A 25,532-nucleotide genomic window follows, 5' to 3' on the forward strand; every position below is an offset into this window, starting at 1 on the left:
AAGACTATATTTAATTACAACTATCTCGTTACTTCGATTTAAATAACGATTTAAATCGGATTTTCTTCTCATCCTGTAATCGAAAATGAAAGTTAAGATAAATTTATGGCTTCCGAAAGCCTATATACACACATTAAAATACAAAGTTGGGATAAAATACACGAAATCTAATACTTGATAATGTTTATTTTCAAGAAGATTCTTGTCAACAAATTTGCATGCATTCATGAAGCTTAAAAGTTGGCTCTTTAGGATTGGCTTAGAGCTTTCAGAGCTCCCTTGAATTTACTTCCGTAGAAGAAAATCTTTTGTCTTGCGACATTACAGCGTAAACAGTGCACACAAAATCAACAGCAGGGAATTTTGGATATCAACAAAAGCTGAGTGGTCCACCATGCTTGTAAAAAATATGTTTGATATTGAGAGAAAAATTTTCTATTGTATTGTGAAGTTTTAGGGAAAAAAAATCGCACCTTCATAAAACTATAAAGAATTCCTTTAATAATACGGCAGTCCAAGTCCATTGTCTTCTATAGGGTGGGCTATTACACTTCCGGGATCCGTGAGTGTCTTGAAAACAGGCACATTAAAATATTCCTCTACTAAACATTGTTACGTTTTTCTTCTGACACCAGTTGTTAGGTTATTTTCTTCCTTCACGTTCGTACGCGGTTCGTATGGATTTGAAGTGAAAAATAACAATACTTTCTTGATGAAGTATCGAAACACACTATATTCAGCCAATATTAATCAGGACAGCTCCAATAACAATTTTTACAGTCGTCGAAAATCTACTATAAACACGCTGGAACGATCAGCGATACAGCTTTCACACTGTCAGGCAATAACGATGGAGACAGCTTCACTGCAAAGCACCCGAGTACAGCTCCCAACTCTGCTTCGTCGTTCTCGGAACTCCACGTACTCTGGCGACTCTCCACGCGATGCACTCGACGATACACAAGAGAACAGCTCTCCACTCAGCACAGTCTAAGACAAAACTCGACGATGCACTAAAAGACTCTCTCGATGCACTCGACAACCAACTCGGCGCTGGACTTCGAGACACTCGCTCAATGACTGACTATCAGCTCGCTAGGTGAGGTCAACACTGACTGACTTTGGACCAGCAGGGTTTATATAGCTTTCGGCTTGTGTTAAAGAACATTCTGGGTTAAACCGGTAAGAATTCGTTCCAGAAGGTACTCCAACCGTCCATGGTATATCGTCAATTTTGTCGCCAAATGGGTGATTTCTCGCCAAATGTGGCAACCCTGCCTTCCCTTGCCATTTTATGGCAACCCTAAACTGCTTTGCGGGGAAACCATCTTACCGAGCCTGTACATTTCGTAACAATATAATAAAAAATTATATTTAGTCCATGTATTTGAGAATCGGACCATTGATATATCGGTGAAAATACAGAACGTCTAATATGCATTGTAAAAACTAATGTTTTAAAAACACCTACTAGCTTACTTGTAGGTTTCTATATTGCTTCCAAGAACATTATGCTAATAAATTCCATATATACAATGCTCTTTCTGATTTAAAGCTTTATCGACATTTACTTATACAGGAGGAAATATATTGAGCTGTTTTTCGATATTATAACGGGACAAAATTCAACAGCACGGAAACAAGGGACCTTTGAATATTACCAAAAAATGAACAGTTCATATGCGACATTTACTTTCAAGGAGATTATATCTATTGACCAAGCTCTTGTGAATTCAAGGTCTCATTTGTAATTGAATTTTTATCTGAATTTACGTTTTTAGAAGGAAATCTATTGAAATGTCTTATTACTTTACACAGCAAAAGTCCATGGCAGAAAACTAACTTTCGGATACCATTAAAAGATGAATAATCCACAAGTAATGCTTACTTTAAGGAGATTTTTGTCAACAAATTCGAATGTTTCAAGAAGGTTTAAAAGCCAAAGCTCCCTCTGAATTGAGTTCTGTAAAAGGAAATCTATTGTCTTGGGATATTACAGTGTAGATAAAAGTCGACAGAGGGGATTTCGAATATCAATAAAAGCTAAATAGTCCACATGAGACGCCATGTGTGTGAAAATCATGGTTTTAGATTTTCAAAAATTGCTGAGATAAAAAACAAGTATCACGAGTACGCTTAGTATGGAATAAAAAATGACGCGTCTGCGCTCAACTTGATTACAAGATTTCAAAAAGCTCTAAGATGAAAAAAAATCAAGAGCTTGGTCAAAATTTCATAAGTTACAATTTCACAAAATTGTTTCATGACAGGTACATTTTAAAAACTTTCTTTTAAAGATTTGTTTAAGAAAATAATAATTAAATACACGAAAAGGAGTTTTAAGAAAATAATAATTAAATACACGAAAAGGAGTTTTAAGAAAATAATAATTAAATACACGAAAAGGAGTTTTAAGAAAATAATAATTAAATACACGAAAAGGAGTTTTAAGAAAATAATAATTAAATACACGAAAAAGAGTTTTAAGAAAATAATAATTAAATACACGAAAAGGAGTTTTAAGAAAATAATAATTAAATACACGAAAAGGAGTTTTAAGAAAATAATAATTAAATACACGAAAAGGAGTTTTAAGAAAATAATAATTAAATACACGAAAAGGAGTTTTAAGAAAATAATAATTAAATACACGAAAAGGAGTTTTAAGAAAATAATAATTAAATACACGAAAAGGAGTTTTAAGAAAATAATAATTAAATACACGAAAAGGAGTTTTAAGAAAATAATAATTAAATACACGAAAAGGAGTTTTAAGAAAATAATAATTAAACAGATGGACGGACAACTCTCCTTGATTCGCTGTAAAACGGTTTAAAGTGATTTGCATCAATCTCAAAACGAGATAATATCAGACAGATACGGCGTTCATTACACGAAAGTGATAAAATCATTTACACATGGCAGTTGTTTGTCAAGAATATTAGCAACTAGACGTGCTTTATGATAAAGTTAGTTATCAGATACTTATACTTAGATTATTTGTAACATAATTATACTTAGATTATTTGTAACAGATACTTTTATTTTAATTGCTTACTGCATTTCACTACCCTTTTCATTTTTGTATTATAAATTCGAGTAATAAAGCTGTCTCTGACACACTACATTACGAAGACACAAAATATTGTTACGAAATGTACAGGCGTGAAGATAGCTCCCCGCAAAGCAGTTTTAGGGTTGTCATAAAATAGCAAAAAAGGACCGGGTTGCCAAATTTGGCGAGAAATCGCCCGTTTGGCGACAGAATTGGCGATATACCATTGACGGTTGGAGAACCTTCTGGAACGAATTCTTACCGGTTTAGCCCAGAATGTTCCCGAACACCAGCCGAAAGCTATACAAACCCTGCTGGTCCGCAGTCAGTTACGAGTGTGTGTGTGCCTCATCTAGAGTGCGAGATAGTCAGCATCGAGTCAATCCCTGCTGAGTCGATCGAGTTGACAGCCGGCCAGCGAGTGCCGACTGGGTCGTCGAGTGCACCGAAGGAGTCTGTTAGAGTATCGCGGTTAGTGCATCGTCGAGAGAGCGTGTTGAGCACCGGGAGCGACTGAACCGAAGAGTCGGGAGCTGTGCTCTCGTGTCGTCGAGTGCATCGCGAGTTGTAGCGTGGAGAGTCTCGAGAGTACGTGGAGTTCCGAGAACGACCAGGTAGAGTCGGGAGCTCTACTCCGGAAAGCAGAGTCGGGTGCTTTGCAGGAAGCTGTCTCCACCGTTATTGCCTGACAGTGTGAAGGCTGTCTCGCTGATTGTTCTAGCGTGTTTATAGTAGATCTTCGATGACTGTAAAAGTGATTTTTAAGCCATCTAATTAATACTGGCTAATAAAGTGTGTTTCGATACTTCATCCAGTGTCCTCGTTATTCACTCCAAATCTACGAACCCCGTACGAACGTGAAGGAAGAAAATAACGTAACAATATTCAGCAATATTTGAAGAATTATTAGAATGCATATCTTCAACTAAATACGAATATAGCAGACTTACTTCTTGTGCGCATTGTAATTGTAAATCTCTTATAGTACTATCTTTTTGTTTGATTTCTTCTTCTAGTTCTAATATCCTCAAACATAAATCTTTCTCTGTTTCAGCCTAGAAAGAAAGCAGATTTAGGTATGCAAAAGGAATCATCTTTGGAATTAACACCAGAAAATAGAATAAAATAAATGTCTTCAGAAATGTGCTTTTTAAAGATTTTATTCTTCTCTACATATAATAAAAGAAAGAGTCTCTGTGTGTGTGTCTTTCGTTCGCGCTGCGCGTAAGCTAATAGACCCACGACTACGAAATTTGGTACATCGGTGCATCTAGACAAGCGCCAGTGCACCTCGAAGCGATTTTTTCGAAATTCGAATTCGAATTTTTTTTTATTTTATGTTTTGTGACGAAATCGTGTCATTTTGAGACATAATTGGCTATAGGAAAGCGAGATTTTACTCTACACACTCCCTTTTCACATCGTCATGAAACGTAGGCACTTAGCTATTTTACGAACTTAAAATAAATTTCGTGTTCCATTAAATCGATTCAATACGAATTTATTTAACAAAGGGAGTTGAACACCATTTCAACGGGATTTTTTCTAAAAAAGTGTATTTTTAAAAATGTACAGTTTATTTTTCTTTGATTTTTGGACACGTTACACTTTCATCCTTGCGACTGCTTTTACAAAAAGAATTTTGGGAAATAATATTTTGTATTTTTAAAGAATTTTTTAAATGAAGCTTCCGAGTATACTTCTCACATCTCACATCTTTAAAAATGTGATTTTGGCAACAGTCTTATTGTTGTTGATAGATTTTTGATGAAATCGCATCATTTTGAATAGTTTCATTCTTTTAGAAATATGGGTTTGGCAACAATTTTTCATCGTATCTCTTATGTCACTCTTTTTAAGAGATTGGCATATTTCATTGCCGTTTATATATATATAGAATGCATTTTTATTGATTTTTTTTTTGGATAAAGTTGTTCTGCAGAATGAAATTCTGAGCGGCATTTTATGTTTTTAAAGAGTTGCTTTCATGTTATTTTTTGCTAATTTCACTCTTTGTAAGATATTGAAAAGTTTTGCATGATTTTTTTCTTCAACGGAAAGTTTGTTAATTTTTTATTAGGATAATTAATATTTGTATTAAGGGATATTGCTTATTTCATTGCAATTTTGTTATACGTAATAGCTTTTTTTTTATGAAGTTGTTCTGCAGAGTAAAATTCTACGCAGTTTTTAAATTTAACGTTTGGTGTTTCCTTCAGCCATTTTTCCGGTAGATTTAAAAGCTAGACGAAGGTTGGCAGCGAAGCTGCTAGTATATTAATAAATTTAAATTCAAGCGTATTTTATAAATTATTTTAAAGAGCTATCGAATGACAGCTAGTATTGTAAAGAAACTTTTAAATGAAATGATTTGGTTTAAGGTAAATAAATTTTGAAAACCAAATAAAACCTTTGCTGTCAGCTGCGGTAGTGAAAATCGAGAAAGGAATATACTCCTGCGTGACAACAACAAAAAGAAACTGGAAAATGCTTAATCTGAAAAACGAACCTATGGTTGTACAATTTTTTTGAGACAGATAATTAATTACACGCTGCTTTTAATATAATAATTTAATTTGTATAATAAGCCGTTTTGAACAATAATAAATAAAGCGTATCTGGACAAGCAAATACGATAACAAACATAGATCGTGAATAATATCAATTTTTTAACAATAGAATAAACATTATTTTGTTTCTCGTTGCTATGAGTTACCAGACTGGCAGCGTTGAGTTGTAGCAGGCAGGTTTCCACAAAGCCACTGGCGCCATCTATTGGTGAAAGAAAAGTAACTGAGAAGCATAAGTTCTTGAAAAGGTGACTTTAAAGATGCATTAGAATTGAACTCCTTAACCAGAACCGTAATATTTACAGGTAACATGAAACTCCTGTAGAAAATCTAATTCACCAACGGAAGAAACGGTTTAATAAACCTAAACGGCAGAAAAGGAGAGTTACAGGCGCCATCTATCGACTATCCTAAATGACAAAGCCTAAATGAAGCCACGGGCACCATATAGTATTAACATAAAATCACATAAAATGGAGCCACTGACATCATCTATTGACTGTAACGAGCGACAGAAAAGGAGGACACTCTCTCTACCTATTAAACTTAAGGTTATATGAGCTTAATAAATTTTAAGCTAACATTTTTTCTTAGGCACTTTCGCAATTGAAAGAGAAGATTCTGCTTAATCTTTGAAATTATAGTTATGAAAATTTACTTACGTTACGTCGTTTCCTGTTGCGAATTATTAGTTGTTTTAACATATAGTTCTTGCAACCCAGACGGTATAGTGGTTAGGGTCACCTGACTGAGATACCGAAGGGCCCGGGTTCTCCTTCCGGAGAAGGCAAGGATGTAAATTGTCTGTCCCTTCAACGGTGGTCTACCTATTAAGAAGTGGCCGATGCCGGCATAGGCAGGTGCCCGTCATTAGAAAAAAAAATGTATAGTTCTTTCGGCATGATCTTTTTGTTACAGATCGTTTAAATGATAAAGTACTCCAGATTGTATGATCTGCATTCATGAGACAATTTGTAAGGTAAACTGGTTCATATTAACTTTATATGAGAGAACAACCATAAAAGCCTAATGCTGCTATCCCATTCAGGTGTCTGTTTCCAAATTATAAACTTGTAAAAAACAACAACTAAGTGCAGACATCCAAGTCACAGACAAGCAGTAGTTGACATACAAGTTATAGGCATTTAAAATTCTGAGGTCTTAACAAAAAACATTCCTTGTTGTTATCCACACAGCACCCAGATAAAAACGAAAAAAAAAAAAAAAAAAAAAAAAAAAAAAAAAAACTGAAATGTTTTAGATTTTAAATTACGTCCAAAGGGGCGTTTTTTAACATTTTGTGTGTTACCTTTCTTTATTAAATATCATGTTCCTCGCACTTAAACCATAAGATCCAGTGCAACAGCAATATCGCAAAATAGTTTTAAAACGAGCATATCTTTAGAATTTCCGATACAGAGACTCACGCGCTGGAGATAAAAATGTTTTTTTCTGCACAACGTTGCCATTGCTCGCTTTGAAATCCTTGAGTTTGTTAATCAAAAATTCGTCAAAGTTTTAAAAAATAGGAAATCGATCATAAAACAAATTTCAAATTTCAAATTTGGTCTTCCACATGCTCATATTCGTTGGAGGATTACGTTATTTAAAATTCGATGACTCTATGTACCGTTGTTTTATCACAATACGAGAAATATACATACATTTATGCAGATTTTTCATTATTTAATTTCTTCAAATATAATGCAGGACTCTAACATTTTGTGGCAACAGTTTGAAAAGTGAACCGACATTTATGAGTCCGACGCAAAATGCTAAAACGAAACTAATAGTCCTTCGGGATTCAAATCCCTTTGGACTAAAAAAAAAAAAAAAATTAAATATAAATAAACGTTGATCATGTTTCTCTACAGTGGTTCATTTCCCTTATGTTAAAGTAGAAGCAGATATAGCAAACATATATGTTACGGGATGTATGTAATATTTAAAAATATTTTTTTCAGTTCTTTTTTGTAAACGAATAAGTAATTCTTTAAATATATTTACTTTACGCGAGTAATATATCAGGTGAAAAGAGAAATTCTAGTTTCCTGACTGTCTGAAATTTTCTAACATTTAGTTTTTGATGATTTTCAATGACATAAAAACGATCTTTTTTTACATAGCATAGAAAATATTGGGTTGAAACATAAGTAATAGACGTTTATGTTGGGTTTAAAATGACGCGGTAAAAATAAAATGTATTGGCATATTGTTTTGTGTTATTCCAAAAGAGAATCTTTTCCTCTACAAGATGGCTTATTTGATTTTTTTTTTGTCTGAGCTAATTATTGTTATTTTTCAGATCATTAAAATGGAGTGTCAAGTCGACAAAAATAAACATTTTCGACATCTTTTTGCGTTTAATCGAGGTGCCGATGCTGCAGAAGCTTCCCGAGAGATTTTTGAAGTGTATGGAGAAGGTGTAATGCCTGAACGAACTGCAAGAAATTGGTTTGCCAAATTCAAAAATGGAAATTTCGACCTCGAAGAGCTGCTCGTTCTGGATGACGAAATGAGTTTTATGAAGAGCGTTTGAATCAACTTCTGCTCGAAAACGCGCGTCAAACCATTCGAGAATTAGCCGAACGAATGGATTGCAGCCAAATGACTATAGTTGGATATCTTGGGTCTATGGAGAAAGTAAAAAAACTCGATATTATTGACTAATTTTTTGTTTTTTTGTTTTGTTAAAATAAAAAATTTTAAATTAAAAAAATGACCATTACTTATGTTTCAATCCAATATTTCGGTCAAATTTTAATGATTACTCATTGCAGAAGAATATCCGTAGAGCTGTAAAACGAATGTTGCTTTTATAATAAAACATCCGTTTTAGTTGTAGTTTCCTGTGAATGATGTATATCATAAGGTGTGCCGTAAGTAGGCGAGAGACGAATTCTATTAGACGAAAATTTATTTTAAATTTAAATGACTGCAGAGATTTCCTTCTGTCCCAACCTTTCCATTACTCACTCAAGTGTGTATATTAATTTGCTTAATTAAAACTAGAGAAATTAAAATTGTTAACAATTAGAATGTAATTAAGACCTACAGCAATTAGAACTCGATGCAACTGCGACTCGCATCGATTCTTTTCACTCGACTGCTCAGTACCTTGTGATTGCGTAGCTAATTAATTAGAGTTGTTCTCTATGGCGCAGTAGGAGATTGTAAAACCGTTTGCCGAAGCGAAGAGAGACAGACAGCGAGTCCTTTAGCCCTGTAAGAAAAACATCAAAATCTTTCTCTTATGCGACGAAATCTGCTCTACAGACGGAAACTGCAAAAATGTTACTTGTGCTTGTTTCGCGTTCTACTTTCTTTTTGTTTCTCACAGCTCAAAATGAAGTGCTTCAGCATTTAATTGTGCTTTCCTTACATCGTATTTGGATTACTTTTAAAGAGGTAAGAGTTTGTAATTCTGCTCCATTTTATTTTTACCAATAGTTAGCGGTGTTCATATTATACCCAAACTTACTGCATGTGCCCTCAACATAATTACCATTTAATTTCTAACTCTTACAGTTCTATGTCGGCAAAAACTCAACACAAGTGAGAGGCTATCTAGAATAACAGAAATAAGACAGAACTGAAAGGCAGATCTAGTAACTCAGGTGTATTCTAAAAACTGATACTTTGCTTATATTGCCAGATTGGTCCTTTATGATCATTTACTAAAGCAAATGGAATTTAATTAATGACATAAACTTTCAAACTTACAATATATGTATCCATTGTTGCTTTAAAATCTTGCGCAATTTTGGATAAAAAATCTTGCATGCTGGCAGATAATGTTGGCACATTTGGTACTTGCTCAGAATCCGCAACTTTAGATGGCATTACCGTCTTTTTAGTCTCAGCTACATCTTCGGGGTTTCCTTCGTCATCAGTAGTGGACGGCGTCAAAGAATAATTTGACGACATAGGTGATATGTCTGGAGAAACGCTGCGAGTGTTAAGTCCGGATCCCGTGAGAAGCACACCGGGTACTTTCGGTTGGCATGCTGCTAATTTGTCCTGTTTGAAATTGGTCTTTAGCAGCGTTCCATCCGTCAGAGTCTTTCGCCGAGTTCTTACCACCTCAGCAGCTTTCTCAGAAGATAAAGTGAACAACTCGCTTCTATTCCAGTTGCTGACTGAGGGTTTAGATGGCTGCCAACTGGTCCTGCGTGTTTCACAAATTTTTGCACTAGTTTGAGTAGTCACTATGGATCGTTTGCGATTCGTAAGCCCTAAAGTATCAGGTCTCAGAAGAACATCACAGCTGTTCGCTTTCGTTTTTTGATTAAAGTCTTCTGCGGATTCTTGCGCATCAGGATGCTTGGATGTAGATGACCCTCTGCTTCTTTTAGGAGTTACTAACCTAGATATCTTGCACCACAGCGTGCGCTTCTTCCTCACACCAAAGCGCGGGATTTTGTTGTTGCGTTTACGCAGTTTTGCAGTTATTTGCTCCACCAAAGAAGTTGCCTTGGAAGTGGTTTCATCATTTGGATTCTTCTGTTTCTGACTTTCCGAAACGATATGGTTGGACTTTATAAAAGAATTTTGTAGTTGCTGATTTTGGACTGGCTCCCGATGCGGGCTCGAGGTGGAATCGCCGGGTGCGTCGGAAGAATTCGATAGATTCGAATATTTATGCTTGTGGACTTTATCATGATCCGTGTCTTTTCTTCCGAGAAGATATGCCAGGCTCATACCTGAAAGATTAAAATGGTTGCAGAACTAAATAAGCATAGAAAATTATTTAATAACAAGATAGTTATTAATAATAAATGTTATTAATTAATTAATATTACAGTAAGACCCCGCTTAACGCTGTTTCGTTTAGCGCTGTTTCGGTTTAGCGCTCTTTTATTTCAACCCGGGGATTCCACGAAATCGCTCGCAGCATACGGGGATTCCCCGAAATATTATGCAGCGATAGGTTTCAAATACATATCCGAAAGAGTGTACTTGTATTTCTTGTTTGGTGCGGTATTGTACAGACATATTTTGAAGGGGTAAATGTGGAAGATGTCGAAGAAATAATTCAAGAAGCAGCGGCTAGTCTTTCTAATGATGAGCTCAAGGAATTAACTGAACAAGAAGAAAACAAAAATGTTGACAGCAGTGATTCAGAAGAAGAGCAAAAAGAACTTCCGATGGCGTTTGTAAAAAGGAGTTTGTCTACCATAACTGAAATAATGGATCAATTCATTGAAAATGATCCGAATTTTGACAGGAGCTCAAAAGTAAGGCGTGGTGTTAGAGATGCTCTATCCGTTTATGAAGAACTTTTAAGAGAACAACGCAAAAGAAAAAGGCAAACAACATTAGATGCTTTTGTCACAAAAAGGCAGAACACTGAAAACGCGGAAGGCTAACTAAATATGACTGACTGAGAATTTTATTTGTTTTTTTTTAAGAATATTCGTTTTGTTATTTATATTTTGTTTTTATTTTTGCAAGAAATAATAATGTGGTATTAATTTGGGCTTTAAGAAATAAATGTTTGGTTTTATTTTTATTAAAAAAACATACTTTTTAAATTTAATACCTAACCAATTTCCTAGCCATCTTCCCCTAACCTCAATATTTACATGTAAAGATAGCCTCGTTTAGCGCTGTTTCGCATTACGCTCTACTTTGATGGAACGTATCCCCCGCGTTAAGCGGGGTCTTACTGTATTAATAAATATCACTAACATTATTAATAATTAATATTAATGTGTGAACCAGGAATTAAAAAAAACATTCTAAATACTAAACTTTCAGAGCATTAAAAGTTAAACAACACTATGTGTAGTATTTGCATTTAATATAAATATATGTACCTTTTCTCTCGCAAGCGTTCGGTGGTATATTTTCATGATATTTACATACATTTACATAAATGAATAAAATAAAATTTCATTTAGAAAACATTATTAGAGGAAACTGAATATAAAAATGTTTGTTAGTTAAAAAAATTTGAAAATAGTTTTGGTATGACAGTCAAAGGTTAGTAAAGTATGAATGTAATATTTTTCACTGCTGTCCTTTGATAACATTACATTTAAATCAATGGAGTATTTATTATAATTAGTTACGGGTTTCGTCCTAAAGTGCTATACTGAAGGGAGGGACGCTTTCGCATAGGACTTTCTAAGGGGAACTGCCTCGTATACCTTAAACATGGAGGGAACCACGAAAATTTATGCTATGCAGCCTGCCCGTTCGAGGGATTTGAACCTCGGTCTGACCTACTAGTGTTCAGAGACTTTACCGCTTGGCCGCTGGTAGGCCAACTGAAGTATTTGGCCTAAGTTCTATCTCATTAAAGTTGTTTTACACAATAAGAAATTTTATATATTCTTTAAATTACGTGTGCCATTTATAGCTTTCTAAGGAATTTTTTCAAAGAGTTTTATTATTAGAACATAAACTAATTATTATCTTATCTAAATAGAAATATGCGAACTTCAAAATTATTATGCGTGTTTTGAATTACTTTATCTTTTATTTTTAAAAGGAATTTGCATTCAGTTTTCGAGATAAATTAGTTTCAGTCACCAAGAAGTCAGATTATTAAATATCGAGAATATCTTTAATTGTGAAGTCTGCAGAGAAGTATTCTCTTTCGTTACGCATACGAAATGAAACAACAGTACTGTTGCCATTTAATTGGATTCAATTTCGTATTCATGAATAAAAAAAAGGCTTAGGAATTTTTTTTAGAAATATATAAAATAGAATAGTACGTATGGAAATAAATACAATGAACAAATAATTTTGTGTCAATTTAATTCATGATTATATTTCGTTTGGAAAAGAAATTCAGTTACGAATGAACTTTTCTGCATAGTTTTCAGTTTCTGAAACACCTTTTTGAATGTTACATAAGCCGATGATAAAAGAATAATTACACGACATTTTGCAAACTGTTGATCAAAATAACTCAAACATTTATGTTGAAAATTCTCAAATTCGCTTTTGATTATCACCTATTATTTAGATGCTTGCGGAAAGATAATAAACTAGGCCTCAATTTAAAACATTTTTTTCATTTCTAATTTTAGATTTAGAGTTAACATTTAAATACGTTTTTGAAGTAGCAATTCGCTTAAAAATAGAAAATAAGACTGAGAATCAGTCAAAAAGATATATCCCAGTGGTTCTCAATTTTTTTTGCGTCACTCACCCCTTTCACAATTGCTAAAAGATTATTCCTCTCCCTCCCTCTTTTCCAAACCTTCCTATATAAATATATATACACCTTTATTTAGATTTAGATTATTTTTGTAACGTGTTTTATAAGTTAAACAAAAAAGTATAAAAATGTAAATAAGTATCAATATATGAGCAAAAGAATTTTTTTCTAATCATAAACTAAAACTAAATAGAAAGTAGTATTTTTATATTCATAAACTAAAATTAAGTGCTTAATTAAAACTAAATACTGCCTAAATAATAGGCTGATCGCATTCTCTCCCCCCCTCGAAACTAAGAAATTCCCTAATAGATGTTTTGGAGTGGACTGCATGCTATTCAATATTTTATCTAATATTATTTCAATTAAGGCTGTTGTTTATAAACTCATAATAAATTAGGTTAACATCGTTTATGTTCTCCAGAGAACTAATGGAGCAGATAAACTAATGCAAATATTTCAAAATCCACGAATAAGCAGTGCAAAGGAAGTTCGCCGCAACATTTCGACGATAAATAAATAAATTAAAAAAAAAAATAAATACCGAAGATTAGATTAACGTTAATAATCAAGTGAGAAATTCTCGAAATAGGTTTATCCTGTAGTTGTATGGAATGTTTCGAGGTTACAACTAATGCAAAAGACGAGAGAATGTTTTAGCACTGTTGCAAAACTGGAGAGTTCAGTATTCAGAATATTTTCTATGAGGTCATATTGAGATATTAATCTTTAAAGTAAAATGCAGGGCAATTTTGAAGGAATAAATTTCTTTATGTATTGAATATAAAATAAGTATTTATAACTGAATAACTGTTAGGATATCTACAGATTTATCAAAATATTACTAGTATTACAAAATTTATGTAACGTTCAAACATTTAATTCATGTACGTTTTCTAAACGTAGAAACATGTATGCACACAGGTAATTAATGTTTTCGCATGTTCTTACGTGAAAAGAACCTATGCCAGTAGTTTTGTTGGCTGTTTGAAAATACGGTGTCGCGCTGGAACATTATAAGAGAGGAATAGTACATATGGTTTATATCTCAAGGCCAACATGTAGAAATTCGCCAATACATGGAAAATACCAAAGAGTATATAATGTCACATGATTCTGGTGACCCCTTGCAAGATGCAAAATTATTGGAGGCAATTTTCACAACATGAAGAAATCCGGCAATATATGGAAAACTACCAAAGAGTATAATGTCAGATAATACTGGTGACCACTTGAAGATGTAAAATTATTGGAGGCAATTTTCACAACATGTAGAAATCCGGCAATATATGGAAAACTACCAAAGAGTATAATGTCAGATAAATACTGGTGACCACTTGCAAGATGTAAAATCATTTGAGGCAATTTTCACAACATGTAGAAGTCCGCCAATACATGGAAACTACCAAAGAGTATAATGTCAGATAATACTGGTGACCACTTGCATAATGTAAAATCATTCGAGACAATTTTCACAACATGTAGAAGTCCGCCAATACATGGAAACTACCAAAGAGTATAATGTCAGATGATACTGGTGACCACTTAAAGATGTAAAATTATTGGAGGCAATTTTCACAACATGTAGAAATCCGGCAATATATGGAAAACTACCAAAGAGTATAATGTCAGATAATACTGGTGACCACTTGCAAGATGTAAAATCATTTGAGGCAATTTTTACAACATGTAGAAGTCCGCCAATACATGGAAACTACCAAAGAGTATAATGTCAGATAATACTGGTGACCACTTGCATAATGTAAAATCATTCGAGACAATTTTCACAACATGTAGAAGTCCGCCAATACTTGGAAACTACCAAAGAGTATAATGTCAGATGATACTGGTGACCACTCAAAGATGTAAAATTATTGGAGGCAATTTTCACAACATGTAGAAATCCGGCAATACATGGAAACTACCAAAGAGTATAATGTCAGATAATACTGGTGACCACTTGCAAGATGTAAAATCATTCGAGGCAATTTTTACAACATGTAGAAGTCCGCCAATACATGGAAACTACCAAAGAGTATTGTAAGGATCTTAAGTTTTACTAACGTTTATTTTATTTTAAATCTTTACTATCACTTCTTATTTTCTACTTCCGGCCAGAATTATAAGCGTGAAGGATTTTATGCAAAGTTTGTCTGGCGAACGCCAAGTATTTAAGTGTGGCCTTTTTGCCAAGCGAAAGAGAGAGGAAGCAGTGAGTTCGAAGCAGGCCGCTTACCTTAGAAGTTACGCAGTTGCTATTTGCCTTCCAGGCCAGAGGTTTTAATCCTCTTAATAAATTAAACGTATTGTAGTGTTCACAGTCTCTGTGCTACATACGCTTCTTGTTATTATAAGGCCAATCTTCCACGTGTATTATTCTAAAGTTAAATTAGAGTTTAGTTTTATTTTGATATCTTTTACGTTAGATCCCGAGTGGAGGGTCATTGTATTCCGAAGTACGGAAGTCATTGTATATAAAGAAAAATAAAGGGTTTTGTATACCCTTCGTCGGTATCCTGTCTACTTACTACCGTTAGTGAACATAGCTTTAGTAAGCTCTCTGTTCTAGTCAGGTCATTGTATGTTTCCGAAGAAGGTTAGAAGAAACATTGAACCTGATAGTGGCGCCCAACGTAGAAGAATAACCATGGCCGAGTTTCAAGAAGAACCTGTGCTGCCTGCAGAAAGGGCTCAGAATCTAGAAATGCCAGCTGCCGCCCTGGAAGGATTTGGGTACATCGTCCAGACCATGCGCGCTTCGATGAAACCAGAAGCAACATTTAATGGAAACTCACCGGTAACCAGTTTTTTGGAAAAAATGGATGACCACTTCATGCTCTACCCCGTGCACGAGTTTCAAAAAGTTACCTTAGCTACCAGCGCTTTGAGGGGCCAAGCGCTTAACTGGTTCAAATGTATCGGCAGAAGTCTCTTGGGTCAAGCAGGAAGTCCCACCTATACTTACGAAAATTTCAAGACTGCCCTACTAAAAGCCTTCCCTGTTGTAAGGGATCGTGCGAAATTAGAAACAGAACTTTTCAGTATATATCAACAAAGAATGGAAAACCTCTCGAGCTTTATTTTAAGAAAAATTCACGTTTTCAAGCTCTTGTATGGAAACCGTCCGGATCCTGAAATAATTCAAGTGATTTTGCCGAGGTTACTACCCCAAGTGCAAGACTTTATTGAATTGAGAAATCCGACTACACTGGAAAAATTATTTGAGCTAGCAATCCAGTTTGAAAGTAGAAGAACGGCGGACGTCGAAAGAAGACGCCAGTATCAACAGCGAAACCAATTTGGTACGCCAAGACTACAGCAAACTCAAGCATACGGCTACGGAGAAAAAGCGAATCAGTGGGCAAGGAAACCCGAGCATTCAAAAACAGCCGGCGAACGTCGACAGTTCAATAGCAATCCAGGAAAAAAGTCTCAAGGCCAGGGGAAAAAGAAGGAAAGCACGGAAAGGAAAAATAATTTAAACTAAAACGGATTTCTGCTGACGAGAGGGTGCGGAAATCCGAAGGCTACGAAAACCCCTCTTCCTTCAAGTTAAATACAGTAATGGTGAAAAATTTGACTCTTCCGAAGATTGAAGTGTTGGTAAATAATATCCCGGCTACCGCACTCCTGGATACCGGCGCGCAGTGTTCCTGTGTGGCAGAAGTCTTTTTTAGAAAGTATTTTCGCAAATACCGCATATATAATGCGGATAATACGACAGTATTAGCGGCGCAAGGAAAAGAATGTAAGTGCGTAGGTAAAGTACCTTTATATATCCGTATCAAGGACGAACAAGTAAAGGTGATGTTTTTTATAGTAAAGAATTTGCAAGCACATTTAATCCTAGGAATAGACTTTCTTTCAGACGCACAAGCTACACTGGATTTTAATGAAGCGTCCCTTAGGCTGACAATGAAACCAGTGCGTGTAGAAAAGGTTGAACCGCCAAGGTTAAATCTTGACCACCTGCCTAATGACGAGCAAGATAGAATCCGACAAGTGGTAAGTGAATTTGCTTCCTTATTTAGTGATATTCCAGGATTTACTCAGGTTACTAACCATAGTATTGACACCGGAGATGCATTGCCGGTTCGTCAAAAACCATACCGGTATGAAAAGAATAAGGAAAAAATTATAGAATGGCATATTACCGATATGCTACGTAAAAAGATCATAACGCCCATCTCAAGTAGTTATGCTAGCCCGGTGGTTTTATGTAAGAAAAATAATGATTATCCTTTGGAGCATCCAAAAAGGTGGAGATTCGCTATTGATTACCGTAAATTAAATTCCATAACGAAATATCCGGTATATCCGTTACCGATCATAGAAGAAATTTTAAGGAACATAAAATCAACCAAATTTATGACGACTTTAGACTTAACGAATGGTTATTTTCAAATAGGGGTCAGGCCTGAGGACGTGCCTAAGACTGCTTTTATAACCAAGTCTGGCACTTATGCATTTTTGCGTATGCCGTTTTGGCCTTTCAAGCGCCCCAGCAACATTTCAGCGATGCATGGACATTGTGTTAAGACCTGTTCTTGGAAAGTCCACATTTATCTATTTAGACGATATCATTATTACTAGTGATAATCTCGACCAACATATACAGGATTTAAGACAGGTGTTTTCTTTATTAAATGAGGCCGGTCTAAAAGTTAATGTCGAAAAGTGCAAATTTGCAGCCCCTGAATTAAAATATTTAGGTTACAAAATATCGCAAAAAGGGATCGAGACAGATGAATCAAAAATAATCGCTGTACAAAAGTATCCGACTCCAAACACGGCAAAGAAGCTCTCTTCTTTTCTAGGACTTTGTTCATATTATAGGTCCTTTATAAAAGATTTTGCGGCTATCGCTGAGCCATTGTTAAAATTAAAAAGGAAAAAGGCAAGATTCTCGTGGACGGCCGAAGCCAATAGTGCTTTCGAAAAATTAAAACAAGCATTAACGCAAGCCCCTGTGTTGAAATTTCCTGAAAAGGATGAAAATTTAGAAATTTCAGCGGATGCTTCGGATTATGCGGTAGGAGCGGTACTTTCGCAAAATCAGCAGCCCGTGGCATTTTTTAGCCGAACTTTAAATCAAACACAAAGAAACTATTCCGCGACCGAGAGAGAGGCACTTGCAGTTCTGTTAGCAGTGCAAAAGTTCCAAGTCTATTTTGGAAAGGCGCCGATAACAGTATATTCTGATCATGCGGCGGTAGCTAGATTGTACTCAGGGAAAAATTTATCCCCAAGGTTAATAAGATGGGCACTCAAGCTACAAGAATATAATCTGGTAATCAAGCATACCCCCGGAAAGGAAAATATCGTAGCAGATGCCCTATCACGAATTAAATTAGACGAACAGGGTAATACCGTAAAAGTTTCAATGCTGACAGCGTGTACAATAAATTCCCGAGAAACTGTAATAACCGAACTGGGTAAGGATCCTGAGTTTGGAAGTATTTATGAGTATTTGAAGGATCCTGAAAATTTTAGCCACCAAGATATTGTGGCGATAAGAAATAGGGCGGCCCATTACGAACTAATAGATGGTCTATTATTTTATACAAAAACTACGAATTCCAACAACGAATTTCGACCTGTTATCCCAGCTAGTCTTAGATTAAATATCCTGCAAGAGCTCCATGACAGCCCTTTAGCTTCTCATGCTGGTATTCGAAAAACTATCCAACGCGTACGCGAGGCAGTCTACTTTCCTGAACTGCAAAAGTTAACAAGGGCGTATGTCCAGTCCTGCCCAACATGTCAAGCCGTTAATTATATTAATTTCCGCCCGGCCGGGTTTCTAAATAGTATTAAATCCGAATTTCCAAATGAAATAATCGGCATCGATTTATTGGGCCCTTTCCCAAAAAGTCAGTTAAACAAAAGTCGCTATCTCCTTGTTATGGTTGATCATTTTAGTAAATGGACCGAAATTGTTCCCTTAAAACGAGCCTCCGCGAAATTAGTTACCGATTCTATTTTAAATAAATATATTTTAAAATACGGGGCGCCCCTAAAAGTTATATCGGATAATGGTCCTCAATTTGTAAGTAATATATTTGAAGACATGTGCCAAAAACTGGGCATACGTCATTTAAAAATGGTCCCGTATCGGCCGCAATCAAATATAGCGGAACGGGTCAACAGAAATATAGTGAAAATTATCCGTAGTTATGTTACAAATTTTCATAAAAGCTGGGATAACTATGTCAATGAATTTGCTTTCGCCCTTAGGACCGCAAAACATGATACAACGGGAAAAACTCCTGCTGAGTTATTTCTAGGCAGAAAGATTATAACACCGTTAGATAAATTATTTTATGTGCAACAAAGAGCCCCAGAATTTAAAATGGGTGATATAGAAAAAGTAATTAAGGAGGCAAAGAAGAATACTGAAGTAGCACAGAGAAAACAAAAATTGTATTATGACTTGAAACGACGGGGAGTAACTTATAAAGTAGGGGATGAAGTACTAAAAATTAAACATTCACTTTCTTCAGCACCAGAAGATAAAACTGCCAAATTTTTTCCACGATTTGAAGGACCATATGTTATAGAAAAAATAACTCACGCTGTTGTAGTGTTAAAGGCCAGAAATGGTGAAACCTGTTCCGCAAATATTGATCAAATTAAGCCCTACTTCGATCGTAATAAAATGCAAATCTTTTCAGATCTTTTGCAGGATCCGGCACGGCAGACACTGCAGGTACAAGTTCCAGAGGTGGGAAAACGACAAGTACAAGGGCAAGCCAATGAGAGACAGAAGCAAGTGAAAAGAAAATTGCCCCGCGGAAAAATTGAAGGTAAAAAGAAAAAGAAGCCGTTCCACCGTACAGAAAACAGAGTTCACGAACACCCCCAGAATGAAGAAGGGAGAAGGACGACGTATGTGAAGAGGACCAGGAGAAATGACAGCAACTATAACCCGGCTTTAAAACGGAAGATCGACTCATCCGACAGAACTCTCCGCAGCAAAAGTCGCCGAACTGCGGAAGGGCCATCAGCGGCGGAGGAAAAAGTACAAGAAAAATTTGAACGGCCAACAACGAGGTCCAAGCAGGATCACGACAGAAGTTTCCCGGTTCCACCAAGACCAGCTGCCTTCAAACGGCCAAGACCACAAGCAGAGGACAAAAGGAAGGTGTTCAAGGGTGGCCGTACTGGTGAAAAACGAAAGCTTCCAGAGGAAAGCACTGAAGGGCGAGCCCGTACAAAAAGGAGGATCAACCAAGCTACTATCTGCTATACCTTTAAAGACTGGGCCCAGAAAAGGATGTCCGAATATTACAAAGATAAGTAAAATTTTATGTTACTTTGCAAACTTAAGTTAATCTTTCATTCTTACTGCAAGTGGCAGATTTCAAGAAGTTTTACCTCATGCGAGGTCTACCTTTATCGCCAAAAGGGCGAGAAATGAGTTGTGACCGATTTTCTTATTATGTTTTTAAATTACTCGTGCGTAAAACTAAAGTTGATGTATAATAGCGTTGTGTAAAGACTTAAATCTTGTAAAAAGTTATTGTATAAATTTTATTTAAAACATTCTAGCAAGAAAGAAGTTTTAGTCTGAAAGACTTTTTGAAATGTAGTATTATTTCAATGTAGAAAGAATTGGCACTTGCTTTGAAAAGAATAGAAGTTAACAATGTACTACTAATGTATGTTTTCAAATGTGTAAAATTAACGGCATGTTGATATGTTCTTATATACATGTGAAGTGTTATTTTAAATTTTAAGAAATACCGTGATATGATAAAAGTGAAAGTAATGTTAAAAATTTGTTATTCGTGTGACTGTAAAGATTAAAATCATGACGAATATGTGGTAAAGGTTGAAAGATGTAGTTAGGCTCTCTGACGCTACACTTTAGAGTTAGCCACTTTTAGAATAGTACCTCAGGGTTTAGAGTTGAAAGTAGGGTGTGTTAAGAGGTCTCGTTATGTTGAATTTTAACACGTTAGTGTTTTGATTGTAGGAGGAAGTGTGGCACACGTAGACAGAAACACATTCGTGTTTGGTGTTCTTTTACAACACATGTCAGAGAGCACGGGGAGAGATAATTAAAATAGTCATGAATGAAATAAGAATGTTAAGAGAAGTATATTCTATATGTTATTTGCAATGTCATTCTGTAACATTTCATTAAACTAGTTTTCCTTCCAGATCTCTGGAAGGAACCAGAATTGAATAAAGCTCCTGGTTAGATGCAGTACAGATGAAAAAAAAAAAGATTGTTGTAGATCCTGGGAGCTGCTATTGTAACAAATTTCTTTCTTTTAAATTTTCTAGTTTCTAGCGAAGCATTTTTTGTAAAAGGTTGGCCTCGCGTTAGTTTCTAGAGCTAAAAGTTTTCAACAAGGTCGTTTTAGACCTCAGTTTCAAACTAATTAACTCTGGCGGGAAGTATGTAAGGATCTTAAGTTTTACGAACGTTTATTTTATTTTAAATCTTTACTATCACTTCTTATTTTCTACTTCCGGCCAGAATTATAAGCGTGAAGGATTTTATGCAAAGTTTGTCTGGCGAACGCCAAGTATTTAAGTGTGGCCTTTTTGCCAAGCGAAAGAGAGAGGAAGCAGTGAGTTCGAAGCAGGCCGCTTACCTTAGAAGTTACGCAGTTGCTATTTGCCTTCCAGGCCAGAGGTTTTAATCCTCTTAATAAATTAAACGTATTGTAGTGTTCACAGTCTCTGTGCTACATACGCTTCCTGTTATTATAAGGCCAATCTTCCACGTGTATTATTCTAAAGTTAAATTAGAGTTTAGTTTTATTTTGATATCTTTTACGTTAGACCCCGAGTGGAGGGTCATTGTATTCCGAAGTACGGAAGTCATTGTATATAAAGAAAAATAAAGGGTTTTGTATACCCTTCGTCGGTATCCTGTCTACTTACTACAATTTGTGAACATAGCTTTAGTAAGCTCTCTGTTCTAGTCAGGTCATTGTATGTTTCCGAAGAAGGTTAGAAGAAACATTGAACCTGATAGTATAATGTCAGATGATACTGGTGACCACTTGAAGATGTAAAATTATTGGAGGCAATTTTCGCAACATGTAGAAATCCGGCAATATATGGAAAAGTACCAAAGAGTATAATGTCAGATAATACTGGTGACCACTTGCAAGATGTAAAATCATTTGAGGCAATTTTCACAACATGTAGAAGTCCGCGAATACATGGAAACTACCAAAGAGTATATAATGTCAGATGATACTAGTGGCCACTTGCAAGATGTAAAATTATTGGAGGCAATTTTCACAACATGTAGAAATCCACCAATACATGGAAACTACCGAAGATTATAATATTAGTACATGTGACCACTTGCAAGATGTAAAATTTTTGGATGCAACTTTGCAAACCCATTGATCAGGTAACTCTTTATTTTAGGCATTTTTACAGCAAATATTTCGCAGTTTTTGTATCACGATAACTGCATAAAGCAGTTTAACTTCTTTTTGAAATATGCTCTCATTCATATATTACAATACACGGTTTTATTCAAAATTGTCTTCAAGGATTTTTGAAATTGTTTTATTAAATGCTACAATTATCTTTTACTGATGTTGCAATATATGCTTTTATTTAAAAGTCTTAAGCAATATTTTCAAGGATTTTTGAAATTGATTTATTGAAAATGGGTTTCATTTAAAGTATTTCTAAACGTTACAATAAAATTATATTACAAATTGAAAATGATAACATATAGAAGGCTGGTAAACTCCACCTATGTGGCCGTTAAGGCTTAAACAAGGCTCAGCGGAACAATTTAGGTTAAACTGGGCATCATGCTTCATTACACATGAAGACGTGTTGTTATTGAAATTACACTTCATTACATATGAAGACATTTTAAATACAACTCGTGGAGTTGAAGTTAGATTGCAGTTGGATCGGTTACACATTCAAATCAAATTATTTCATTAGTTATCGCCTGGAAGCTTTTCTGGCCTCGCAACAGACACCTCTTTATTACTAATCTTTTGTATAAAAATGGGAAATGAAAATACGTTTTCTTAACACTAGAATAAGTAACATTACACAATAACATTAGCATATTTATATTAGAGAGATTTTTTTCTTTGCAGATGGAGTCACTTTCCCTTATATAATTCCTGGGCCATATGTCTAAATGGAGAGTTTGCTAATGTAAAATGCTCCAGATCTGCCACTTTATTTCTGCACTGACAAGTACAACTCTTAATACAGGAAACGATAATGGGAAATGTCTGTGGTTCGTAACAATTTGGTTGAAGTATTTACTGAAAAAAACATCGCTTTTCATTAACTTTAGGAAAATTTTCAAATATATGTCTCTCCAAAGAATCTATATGTCTACAATTTATCTATCTCTCATCAGACATTTTCCCATCCATTTTTTATTATCAGACATTTTCCCTTCGACATTGTTTTCGTTGTACTGAGATTTTTACTTGAATATCCAAATCAGAGGCACATTCTGAGGGTTTTTACAAGCTTATCAGCTAATTCTTGTATCTTAACATGGTGTTTCATCTAAATAAGGTAGATCTATAACCGAAGAAACTTCTGAGATGGAAATTAATGCTCCCTGACGTTTACTGTAAACATCAAATCGATTACTTCAACAATTATATGATAGCCAGTGTTAAAGCTTCCATGAATGTATTATTTCTGCCTCAGAAACTGTAGTAATATTTAAAAAGCGAAACTTTCTAGGTTTATTTAGGTTTATTTGACTTGATTATGGCAAAGCATTTGAGGGCTGTCTGCTCAAGAGTGAGTGAGTGAGTGCACCGCTATAATGGCTTCCGGCCACGGACATGAACCAAACGGAATTATATACCATCACGGCGGGGAAGACTCCAGAGTAACAAGGTTGAATATTATATACTAATAACAGTTTTTACATATTGATAATTGCAAGGCACTAAGTGTTATTCTGGTTATCTGCTTTAAGTTCTGAACGTTTAAAACATTATAATATTATCCACGGTTGTTTCTGCTTAGGCAGTGTCTTGAGATTTTCTCTGTTTTATCAAGGGCTATTCTGTTTTTGAGTGTGTTAGTCGTCCACATTGTCCAGGCACAGTCCGCTGGTTTCTTCAAGTGCCAGGTTCTTGTATGTACACAATGGAAGTAATAATGGTCCGTGTCGCCTTCCTCTCCGCATTCGCAGAAAGGAGTATCCCTAAGTCTGAATCTGTTCAGGTATACTGGGAATGGTCCATGACCTGTCAAGAACTGTGTTAGGCTAGAACAGTGGGTCTTTATTTCCATGTTAACTTTTGGCAGTAGGCGAAATGTCCTTCGTCCTACCTCTGCCTCTGTCCATCTACTTTGCCAATTTTGTAGCAGATTTGTCAAAGTTGTTCGCTTAATATGAGATCAAGGAAGTTTAGTTGGCCGTTCTAATATATCCGTGCAGTTGGCTACCTGCTTGGCCAGTAGGCTGCTCAAGAAGAGGGATGCCTTCGTAAAGGACTTTCTAAGGGAAACTGACTCAGATGCACGTTACACATGGAGAAATACGAAAGCGGCCATGCAGCCAGCCCGTTCGCTGGGATTCCAGCCCTGGACTGAACTACCAGTGTTCAGTGATTTCACCGCACGGCTGCTGGTGGGACCGAGACTTTCCTGTAATGCAGATTTTACTTTTTGAAAAGCCAAAGAATGCAGGACCTTTTCACACATTTATTTTAGGACCATTTGTAAGGATGCTTTATCTAACGGTAAGTAGCATAGTTTTAAATTTCTCCCCCCAAAATGACAAAATTTAATACCTAGGCATAATTTGAGTCGTAGAATCGAAATATGGAAAAAAAATTGATATGTTATTTCAGAAAAAATCCGATTTTGTGTCAAAATACCTATGTTAGAATATATATAAATGTAATATATATCTTAAGTCGCGCTTTCGAGACATGAAGAACGCAATTTGAATCTCGTCAATCGCCCCAGTAGGAACGGGATATACAGGAACTGTTCTATTTTTTTTTCGCAGTGTACATATACCAAATTTCAACGAACAGAACAGAACGGGCTATACGTAGGTCTAGAATGAGGTTCGAATCAAACGAACGGGCTGGCTGCATGGGCGTTTTCGTGGTTTTCCCCATGTGTACCGTGTATACGAGCCAGTTTCCCTTAGAAAGTCCTCCACGAAGGCATCCCTTCCCTTAGGCAGATAGTCCTCGAGCCTTTGCCATAATCACACACACACACGTAGGTCTAGAAAGGGTAACTTTAATCATAACCCTCCTGTATAATAAATATATTTTGCGAAAATCAGGACATTATATAATAATAAATTCCATAATTATGAAAATGATTTTAAAAAATTAGTAAACTTTAAAAATATTTTTCCTCAAAATTAGAGGAATTTTATATTAGGATAAGAATTTTTCAAAAATTCCTTCCTTAAAATTTTAGCAAAATATTTTTTAACATTTAACACATATTCATTTCTTTCGTGTGTTAAAAATATATGTAAATCATGTAAAAATATATGCATTTAAACTTTTACCTTTTTTCCGTTGTCTGTTATCTTTTCCTCGACGAGTGCTGAAAAATAAAATACTTGATTTCACTTTTAAGCAAAATAGTAAAGATATACGAAATACTTTGAAGCGTAATTTATTCATGCAAAAGTTAATACTATTTGAGTTCCATTTCAGAAGTAAAATTTATGTCTGAATATATCTTTTAGAAGTTATTTGAATAAATATGTTACCTCACCAAACCATTA

The 25,532-nt window shown here is 35.3% G+C and overlaps 1 protein-coding gene across 1 annotated transcript in view; it reads right to left on the reverse strand.

Annotated features, from left to right (window-relative positions):
- Positions 1–25,532, reverse strand: part of LOC118195192 (uncharacterized) — a 456,481-nt gene that overhangs the window by 9,188 nt on the left and 421,761 nt on the right. Inside the window, exons 13-15 of the mRNA XM_085816481.1 lie at positions 25,311–25,348; positions 9,349–10,328; positions 4,006–4,110 (exon numbers count right to left, since the gene is read on the reverse strand). Of these exons, the coding sequence (XP_085672607.1) occupies positions 4,006–4,110; positions 9,349–10,328; positions 25,311–25,348 (1,123 nt within the window). The remainder of the gene's footprint in view (positions 1–4,005; positions 4,111–9,348; positions 10,329–25,310; positions 25,349–25,532) is intronic.

Source organism: Stegodyphus dumicola, chromosome 5, assembly GCF_044657685.1.
Source record: "Stegodyphus dumicola isolate Sdum_Otavi_A_Nest chromosome 5, ASM4465768v1".
In the NCBI taxonomy this organism is placed as follows: Eukaryota; Metazoa; Arthropoda; class Arachnida; order Araneae; family Eresidae; genus Stegodyphus; species Stegodyphus dumicola.